This window comes from Colobus angolensis, unplaced genomic scaffold (genome assembly GCF_000951035.1).
Source record: "Colobus angolensis palliatus isolate OR3802 unplaced genomic scaffold, Cang.pa_1.0 Scaffold36, whole genome shotgun sequence".
Classification (NCBI taxonomy): Eukaryota; Metazoa; Chordata; class Mammalia; order Primates; family Cercopithecidae; genus Colobus; species Colobus angolensis.
Window position 1 is genome coordinate 3,274,281 of NW_012116932.1, and position 10,104 is coordinate 3,284,384.

The following is a 10,104-nucleotide window of genomic DNA, read 5'->3' on the forward strand; positions in this document are numbered from 1 at the left end:
TGGTGCAGAGTAAGACAGTCTTACTCTGTCACCCATGCTGGAGTGCAGTGGCACAATCTCAGGTCACTGCAACCTCCGCCTCCCAGGTTCAAGCGATTCTTGTGTGTCGGCTTCCTAAGTAGCTGGGACTACAGATCTGCGCCATCATGCCCGCCTAATTTTTGTATTTTTAGTAGAGATGAAGTTTGACTGTGTTGATCAGGCTGGTCTCAAACTCCTGGCCTCAAGTGATCCACCCGCCTCGGCCACTTAAAGTGCTGGCATTACAGGTGTAAGCCACCGCACCAGGCCAGTTAGGTTACCTTTTTTTTTTGAGACGGAGTCTTGCTCTGTCACCCAGGCTGGAGTGCAGTGGTGCAATCTCAGCTCACTGCAGCCTCTGCCTCCCAGGTTCCAGTGATTCTCCTGCCTCAGCCTCCCAGGTAGCTGGGATTACAGGCATGTGTCACCACACCCAGCTAATTTTTGTATTTTTAGTAAGGACAGGGTTTTACCATGTTGGCCAGGCTAGTCTTGAACTCCTGACCTCAGGTGGTCCACCCGCCTTGGCTTCCCAAGGTGCTAGGATTACAGATGCAAGCCACTGCGCCCGGCCAGTTAGGTTACCTTTGAACCAAACACTAAGTACCCTTCAAGCCAGGAGCTGGGCTGGGCATGGGTGCGTCTTACCCAGGTATCAGCTCCTGGGCAATAGGCCCTGTGTTCCTTGTCATACAGATGAGGAGGGACTTTCCCCACCATTCAAACCAAGATGGCAGGCCTGAAAGCTTTTCCTGAGTCCAAGCCACCCCCAACAGCAAGAGCTATATTCCTGAGCCGCATGACTGGCTCTTCTGTGAACCAGAAACTCCAGGGAGAATTCCCTGGAAGCAAAGGTGCAGAAGAGGAGAAGATGCATGGGTCAGGGATCCCATCATAGCTCTGCCACATCAAATGACCTTAACCCCTCCAGGCCACAGTGTCGTTCCCTGTAATAACAGGGAGATTAGAAGGTGTTGCCTCAGCAGAAGACGGTATCACAGCGGATGACCCATGAGAAAGCCAGGCATCCCAGGTAGATGCTCCTTGTCTCCTACTGGGGACAGGTATTTTCCTTTAATGTTGCTAATATCCCTTCTCTTCATGTGTAGGGACACGGCTGGTCAGGAACGGTTTCGCACGATCACAACGGCCTACTACAGGGGCGCAATGGTAGGAATTGTTTGTTTGTTTGTTGAAGTCAACATGGGAGCGTCACTGTGCATTGGTTACCGAAGCCTAGATGTTTCTGTGGAGCCTGTGCCCCAACTCCTCAGGGCTCCTTGGTCCCAAGTTAGTCTTAGGAAGAGGCTTGTGCCCCAGCCCACCCCCAGGTACATACCTCGCCTTCTGGCTGCAAACACAATGCAGGGTTTAAATAAAGTGGAAACATAATTCTTTGGGAATGAAGGCAGACACAGGAAGCTGGTTCTTCCAGGTGAGCTCAGTGCGGTCGGAGCTGGCATGCCCCAACTTTTAGGAGCGGTCACATGACCCGTATCTGTGTCTATGGAATTTGCTACCAAAAGCTCGAAGATCTCCCAGGAGCTGACCTGCCCTGGATTGTCGGCTGTTATATCCATCACCCAGGCCTGAGGCGGGATTACGTGACGGGAAGACTCACTCATCATCCCTCAAAACATTTCTCAAGCACTTTCTCTGGGCCAGGCCTTAACTGAATGCAGAAGGCGGCCAGGGATGGGAGGAGGTCCTTTCTCGGGGCCCTGTGTGTACATGGCACAGCATTCAGGGTTGGAGGGAGCAGGAGGTGGAGCCCCTGGACCTGGCCTAAGACCCTGGCTTGCCCACTGAGCTCCATCTCCTGACTTGGAAAATGGAACAGAGCATAGCACTGTGTCTCAGGCTGTGCTGAGGATAAATGGCCGTCTCTCCCCATTCCCAGGTCCCTCTGCTCCCCACTCTTTCCTTGGCACACCCCATCATTTAATTGCTCAGGAAACTGCCTGTTTCCTCGATGAGGGCAGCACCACATCACGGTCCCTGCCATCTGCCTGGCCCCGGGGAACCTGCTGGGTCTGCAGTAGTTGCTCAGGAAAGACTTGTGGAGGGTGGTGATGAATGGAGGCATTATGTATTTAGAGCATCCCACGTGGCATCTGAAACCTCGTGGAAACTCACTCGTGTGGGTTGCAGCCTTAGTATGCCTCAGTAAAATTAATGTATTTCTTTCCCCCCCACCTCACAGTGCTCTGGTGGAGGGTGGGCAAGGGCCTGAGGGCACTGGGGTGTTGGGGAGCTTCAGCCTCTGGGGAAAGCTGTGTGACCTGGGGCCTGTACCGATCTTCTGTGAGCCAAAATAGCCACCTTCCACCCTGCCCTGATGACCAAGCCCTCCCCTGCACCAGACAGTGGGTCCGGGTCTTAGCTCAGATTATGTCATTGCATTTTGGCTGTGAACCCCTTTTCGCAGGCGCCATTGTCATCCCTGTTTTGTAACAAAGAACCTGAGGTTTGGCCCGGTGGCCTTCCCTGCTGAAGTTCACTCAGCAGGCAAATGGCTAGGCTGGGCTGGGCTGTTTGTCTCCAGCACCCACGTCCTCAACCAGCACCAAGATGATTATGGCTTTCCATCCTCCTAGACCCAGGCTAACCTGAACAGATGCCACCACTGGCTGCATGTGGCTATTTGAATTTACCCAATTAACATTGAAAATCCAGCCAGGCACGGTGGCTGATGCCTGTAATCCCAGCACTTTGGGAGGCCGAGGCAGGTAGATCTCTTGAGGTCAGGAGTTGGAGACCAGCCTGGCCACATGGTGTAATTCCATCTCTATTAAAAATACAAAAGTTAGCCGGGCGTGGTGGCAGGTGCCTGTAATCGCCGCTACTCAGGAGGGTGAGACAGGAGAATCGCTTAAACCCGGGAACCGGAGGTTGTGGTGAGCCAAGGTTGCACCACTGCACTCCAGTCTGGGCAACAGAGCAAGAATCTGTCGCTTAACTACTTAATTAATTAATTTATTTTAAAAAAACATTGAAAATCCAGCTCCTCGGGTCAAAGCAGCTATGTTTCTGGTGCCCTAGAGCCTTGTGTAGCCAGTAGCAGTCATATGGGACAGCGCCACCATTGCAGCTGTGCCCTCATCTCTGTGAGCATGCTCCTAGACCCTTGGGCCTCAAAATCGCAAGTTTGGGAAGCATTGGATGCCTAGAGACCCATTGTGAGCTTTGCCCAGACGGGGGCCTGGAAAATAGTCACTTGGAGCCCTGAGGGGTGTTTCCAGGAAAACCTGGAATAGGATGGCTGGCTCGGTGTCTTCCAGGTGCTTCTGCTTGATTCTAAGAGAGAGCTCTACCCACTGCCCCACTAACGTCCAGCTTCTCTCCCCTCAGCTCCCTGAAATAGGTACAAATCCAGGAATTTGAGTCTTGGGCACATGTCACAACTTAGTGGTGAAGGCAGGAATCCTGGGCCTTCAGAGGGTCCGGTCCCTGGATAAAAGGCCCCATGCCCCCGTCCCTGACCATGTCACAGTCACAGGGTGTGCCCACCGTGGCTGGGACATGGCAGACGTCATGGGCCACTGCAGCCTTGAGGTTCTTCGCCATGGTTGCGGCTGACTGTGAGGCCGTTATTCATGTCCCCGAATTCCCGGAGGGATTTGGGGTTGCAGTGACTTTCTTGTCCCATCTGTGTGGTTTTGTCCCACACTCTCGCACCCACACCTGTCTCACCATTACCACATGGCCTGTGTCCTTATTCTGCAAACTTGGATGGCCTCAGACAACTTGGCCAGCAGCGGAAGTCATCAGTGTCCTCTGAGTTGCCACAGATGCAGAGCTGGGCCTGGGGAGCAGGTACGAGGAGGGAGGAAGAAAGCCAGGCCTGGACGTGAGCAGGCCACATGCCTTGGAGCCCAGGATGCCCGCCAACAAAGGGGAACTTGTGATGGCACTGCAGGCTGGCCCACTGTGGGCACTTCACAAGGACATGGAGAACCACACACAGACCGTCAGAGGGTGGCCCCCGCATGTGGGTTCTGGGGCTGAAAAAGGCCCAGGGACATTGCTGAGAGGATAGGTGTCATCAGTGCTTTCGGAGTTAGCCCCCCCAGGCTTGAATCTTAAAGGTCACTTCTCTGTGCCTCAGTTTCCCCTTGCATTGCATGGGCATGTTTGCCCTTGTCCACAGCAGTGGTGAGGCTGTGGACCCAGGCTGAGGCGGGGCTGCCCCGAAGCTCTTTCAGGACCCACGGGCCGTCTCCCAGTTGCTCACATCTAGGTTAGGGAACTGGAAGGGCCTCAGTGCTCCCGGCTCCATCTTCACACAGCCGGTTCCCTCTGTGGTGGGGTCACTGGAAGTTGCGTGGATGTCGGGTCAGGACTCCCTGGGCTCAGTTGTGCCTGGGAGGTGGCTCAGGCAGAGCGTGGGGCGAGCAAGGGGTGAAGAGGAGGCCGATTGCAGGGGAGGGTCAGTGTGAGGGGAGCACTGCTGGCAGTGGGCCTGCGGAGCAGCTCCCAGCATCAGGCTGCACCACCCCGTGGGCCATGAGGGGAGCCAGCCGGGCTTGTGAGCAAGGGCGTGGCAGGGGCTGACCTGTGAGGCAGAAGGGTCACTTCAGTGGCCCAGAGGGTGGGACAAGGCTGCTGCCAGAACCCAGCAGAAGGAAGGGCCACAGGGATGGAGAGGAGGGGGCTGGCTGCCGGGGCTCCACAGAGGTGGGGAGGGTGGCAGCTGATGGGCCTGGCTGTGTAGTGGGTGCTGGGCTCCCCACCACTGTTCTCCGGTGCCGCTGCGGCCTCCATTCCAGAGCCTGCAGCCGATCAGACACCTGTGTCTTCTCTCCCCGCTCAGGGCATCATGCTGGTCTACGACATCACCAACGAGAAGTCCTTCGACAACATCCGGAACTGGATTCGCAACATTGAGGAGGTGAGGCCCGCCGGCTCCTCCCACTGTCCCTGCTTCAGTCCTTGTCCCAGAGTCCTCTGGTTTACCTACGAGAAGGCCAAGGTGCAGAGACACATACAAGCCACTTGCCAACAGCCTCCTGGTCAGGGACACGGTGGGCGCAGGGACTGAGATGCAGGCAGCCGACCCCAGGGACCACACACTGGCCTGGCCCCATCCCAGAGCCCCTTGGATCCCACCCCTCCAGCTGGGCTGTTGGATCTGGCCAGTGTCATGGTCATAAGAGAAAGGATATCCAAGCTTGTCACCATGAGTGTTGGGTGCTTTCTAGAGAAGGAAGGGTCTAGCACAGGTGTGACCCTTGTAGTTGGAGGGTGTGGTGAGCAGGCGTCAGTTGTACTTTGAGCTATATCGGAGCAGGGTGTGACCTGGTGCTAAAGACCTGTGTTCAGACCTTGAACCATAGAGGGGTGAGAAGGAGGCCAACCCTTCCTCCCCTCCCAAAGCCAGCATCTTCATCTTCCTGCTCCCCAAAGAGCTGACCTCACCCCCAAAGCCTTCCTGGCTGCCGGCACTTGCAGCTTTCGATAACTAACCAGGTCTGAGGCACAGCCAGAGAACTTTTCCCATCTATAAAGCCACAGCAAAAGGGCGTATCACTGTCCACCCAGGACTCATGGACCTGCCAGGCCAGGCCGAGAGGCCACCCCATCATTAATGAGTCATTGCATTGGGCTCACCTCCCCAGTGAGCCTGAGAGGTCTGCGCCCCCGCTGGGGCAGCTGTCTTCATCTGTGGAGAGAGGAGCCTGTTTTGTGAAAGGTCTCTGTTTCTGGCCAGCGGGCAGGAGCCACCTTCTGGTTCATGGGAAGTAAGGCAGGGAGTGGCGCAGTAGGTTCCAGAGACCAAGTCTGAGCTGGTGGAAGAAGACAGCAGTTTCCGGTGTCCCTGTCCTCCAGGAAGTGTGGTCCGCTCCATGGGGACCCAGGGAGGCTTGACGAAGGAGCCACCTTTGGGTATGAGGGCAGAGTTAGGGCAACACCACACAGTGTGGTGAAGTGCCTTCGGCCACCTCAGGCACGGCCTGTTTCTGGAGCCCAAAAAGAGAGAGTTGAAATGTCAGGACCAGGAGCGGTGGCTCACGCCTGTAATCCCAACACTTTGGGAGGCCAAGGCGGGCAGATCACCTGAGGTCAGAAGTTTGAGACCAGCCTGGCTAACATGGTAAAACTCTGTCTCTACTAAAAATAGAAAAAATTAGCCTGGAATGGTGGCAGATGCCTTTAAGCTCAGCTATTCGGGAGGTTAAGGATCGCTTGAACCTGGAGGCAGAGGTTGCAGTGAGCCAAGATCATGCCACTATACTCCAGCCTGGGAGACAGAACGAGACTCCATCTCAAAACAGCAACAACAAAAAAATGTCAGAGCAGAAGGTCCCAGGACAACAGCTGGGGCCTCTTGCAGAGGAGCCAGGGAGGGAGGGAGGGAGGAAAGCAAAGGTGGGGGTTAAATATCTCAGCCTCACTCACCTCCCATAGGCTAGACCCGTCCAGCAGCCCAGGTGTGGGGGCCTGATTGATATAGCCATAGGAGCTGCCAGAAAGCATTTCAGAAAATGTGCATTTGCTCAGAGTAGCAGCTAGAACTCTGGCCCCGGCCCTGGCATTGACTGTGTGACATGGGGCCGGCTGCTCGGCCTCTCTGAGCTTCAGCTTGTCCCTTAGGCCAGGCTGTACCTAGCAGTCCTGACCCCACTGCTCTGATTTCTGGGGACAGGCTGTGTGTTGGCAAAGGCACCTGGCCTGTGTCATCCAGTCTGATCCCCCATCTGCCCCTCCCTCAGCACGCCTCTGCAGACGTCGAAAAGATGATACTCGGGAACAAGTGTGATGTGAATGACAAGAGACAAGTTTCCAAGGAACGGGGAGAAAAGGTGGGCATGGTGGCACAAGGGGCAGAGGGCCTCGGGGTCTTGGGGTTCTTGTGCGGAGGCCTTCCCCTTTGTCTTCCCCTGTCGCTCTCTGCCCCAGGGGCTTGGGACAAGTTGGTCACCCCAGTGGGTCACGTGCCGTGGGCTGGCAGAAGCACACACCCAGCCAGGGCTTCTTGGGTGCGCTCTGCGGGCATCTCATCAAAGCCTACCGTGGTCCCACTCCAGGCTTTTAAGACCACAGGAGTGGGGAATGGAGCCATGGTTTGATCCCAGCAGGCCCCCACCCCCTCCCATCTCAGCTGCCATCCCCAGCACTCCATGCCCTGCGCGGCACCGTGGAGGGGCGTTCACAATGGGCTCCCCACTATGGAATCGAGGGAGCGACCCAGGAAGTCACTGCCATAGCCCCAGCCCCGTTGCTGCTCCCTCTTGGCGCCAGCCCCGCTTTCAGCTCCTGTTTTGGGCAAGCTCAGATGCGCCCGGCAGCTGGTGTGCTCACGCGCGTGCCTCCCTCTCTCACAGCTGGCCCTCGACTATGGAATCAAGTTCATGGAGACCAGCGCGAAGGCCAACATCAACGTGGAAAATGTGAGTCCTGGGCCCTGCTGGGAGACATGGGGCCTGCAGGATGGGCCCCTTCAGGCTGAAGGGGGAGCTGGCGTCCTCCGAGGAGGTCCTGCCAGAGGGGACCAGCCTCGGGCTCAGGGCTGCCAGTCAATCCTCTGAGGGACATTTCCTGGGCAATGCCACGTGCCAGGCACAGGCAGCCCGTGGGAATGTGATGCCATCAGCACGGGCAGGCCCCACACAGGGCACCTAGGATGCATCTCACGGGCTTCTGGGCAGCCCTGGGGAACAGGCACGGTTTTACAGGTGAGGGCGCTGAGGCTCAGAGAGACCCAGCCCTGTGTTTACACTCTCAGCCACACCACTTATTGTGGAGAGGTCCCGGTCAAAAGCCCAGATGCAGCAGGGAGCCCTGATGGGACCCGGGCCCATGCCGCCCTCCCCTCTCCACAGGGTGACCCCAGCCCTGCAACTGACCCTGTGATGTTGCCCCATCCTAGTCATGTTTCCAAAGCAGATCTTCCATGTCACTCCTGACCTAAAGTCTCTGTGCTGACATGAAGACAAAGGCTAGACTCCTCGCCTGGCATGGAAGGCCCTCCCTCGCCAGCTACAGCTGGTGTTTGCCACCCAGGACTCAGGCCTTGCCCACCCCCTCCTCCCTCCCAGGGCCACCTGGGCTGCTCCCTTCTCCAATACTTCACTGCGTTCCCCTCCTGTGTGCCCCCTTTTCTGCCTGCCAGGTTCCCTTTTCTAGTCAGGGCCCGGCCCAGGGGGCCCCTCCCCAAGAACACCATCAGCCTCCCCTGGGCCTTCCTCTGCACCCCAAGCCACTCTCCTCTCCAGAACCTCCCACGTCATGGGGATGTATGTTGGGATTAGCCTCCCGCTGCCTCTGTATGTCCCCTCCTCAAGACTGTGACAGCAGCTCAAGCCTTGGCTGTGCTGGGAGATGAACCTGCTCCCGCTCCCAGCCCTGCCAGGCAAGGACTCCAAGTGAAGCTTGTTTGGCCACAGAGCTGCTTGCCTTTTCCCCTGACCATCAGAAGGGAGGCCAGAGCTGACAGAACCTAGGAGTCAGAGATGAAGAACTGGGCACTCCTTCTAGATTCTTCTGGATCTATCGGTTAACTGCTGGGTGCCTTTGGACAAGTTACTTGTCCTCTCTGAGCCTCAGTTTCCTCTCTGGCCAACTGAGTGTCACCCCATCTCACAGGGCTTAGGGGAGGTGGCACATGGGTAAGTCCCATCAATGCTAAGGTGCTCTGCAGAAGTGAGAGTTGGCATCGGAGAGTTGGCATCAGAGAGTAAGGGTGGTTGGGAGGCAGAAGGAGCCAGGGAAGGACAGGAGCTGGGGCCAGACAGGCCAGCTGAACCCACTGCCAGAGGTGGGCATCAAAGGGCCAAATGGGAGGCCCACGCCTGGGAAGCTGTCCTGCCACATCTGCTGTACACAGGCGGCTAAGGCCTCGGGGTCCTGCCATCCCGAGGACTCACAGTGTGCTTATTCCACAGGCATTTTTCACTCTCGCCAGAGACATCAAAGCAAAAATGGACAAAAAATTGGTGAGTGTGTGTCCTTCCCAGATCCCCGAGTGGATCTCTGGGATCCAGCCATCGTCGTTAGCAGCAGTGACATGACGCGCCCTAGATCCTGCTTTTTAGGGCCCAGCCAGACCCCATGGGACATTGCTGGGAAAGGGGGAAGAGTTTGCAGGTGTGGCTGGGACATCAGCACCAGGCAGTGCCGGCCTGGGGACACTACCCAAGCAGACAAGGCCATGCCCGGTGAGTCCCCCAGGCTAGCAGGGGGCATACGGCCCTTTGCATTCCACTTAAGATGAGGGCCAGAAAGACAACACGGTGTGCAAGTACAGAGAGCCACGCCTCGGAGAAAAGCTTTCTAGGTCGCTTGGGCGGGGCCAGGGCTAGTGTCTGATAACTGCTGGCTCACCGTCTTGGTAAGGGCCAGAAAGACAACACGGTGTGCAAGTACAGAGAGCCACGCCTCGGAGAAAAGCTTTCTAGGTCGCTTGGGCGGGGCTAGGGCTAGTGTCTGATAACTGCTGGCTCACCGTCTTGGTAAGCATGGCAGATCGAGAACCTGCCCCCGTCCCACCCCAGCCCCAGATGCTACAAGTTGTGACAGCTCTGTGACTTTCATTGTGTCCCAGGGTTCTCTGAGGCCTCCAGGGAAGTCTGTGTGAATCCCTCCCCATCCACCCTCTCATTCGTTTCTTGCTTTTTTATGATTACCATGCTAGCGATTTCCTAGTCCACTGCGCTCAGTATCAATGGTGCTTTCTTGACGGAATCAAAACACTTCCCTATACTTTGGGGGCATTTAGTGCCTAAACACCGTCGCGACCCTTCTTCCCTCACCCTGATGCCAGCAACTGCCCTTTCCCGGCCATGTTACATTGGTTGTCCAATCGAGGAGCACACGGCACTCTATTTGTGGGTTAAGTCTTGTCACTCGAGAATGCACGTAAAATACAAAATGCCATTCAAGTAGTTTATATCTGATGTAAGCAAATCTGTTTTATGATTCTAAGATGCAGTGAGTTGGACAATGAGGCACGTGATTGATTTAATAGCAGCTCTTTGGCCATTAAATCAAAATGGGAAACAGCTCATGGAAACCAATGCACTGAACAACCAGAGTTTGGGATTTTCTTGTAATTTTATTTCTTCAGTATAGCGGTCAAGGTTT

At 56.1% G+C, this 10,104-nt stretch overlaps 1 protein-coding gene across 3 annotated transcripts in view; it reads left to right on the top strand.

Moving 5' to 3' along the window:
- The window catches only part of RAB8A (RAB8A, member RAS oncogene family), a 29,887-nt gene that overhangs the window by 15,979 nt on the left and 3,804 nt on the right, over window positions 1-10,104 (top strand). For 2 of the 3 annotated variants that reach the window (XM_011953251.1, XM_011953250.1), the window contains exons 3-7: window positions 1,131-1,191; window positions 4,835-4,912; window positions 6,735-6,824; window positions 7,347-7,412; window positions 8,907-8,957. In XM_011953251.1, the coding sequence (XP_011808641.1) occupies window positions 1,131-1,191; window positions 4,835-4,912; window positions 6,735-6,824; window positions 7,347-7,412; window positions 8,907-8,957 (346 nt within the window). The remainder of the gene's footprint in view (window positions 1-1,130; window positions 1,192-4,834; window positions 4,913-6,734; window positions 6,825-7,346; window positions 7,413-8,906; window positions 8,958-10,104) is intronic. The other variant, XM_011953252.1, reaches the window with a different exon arrangement.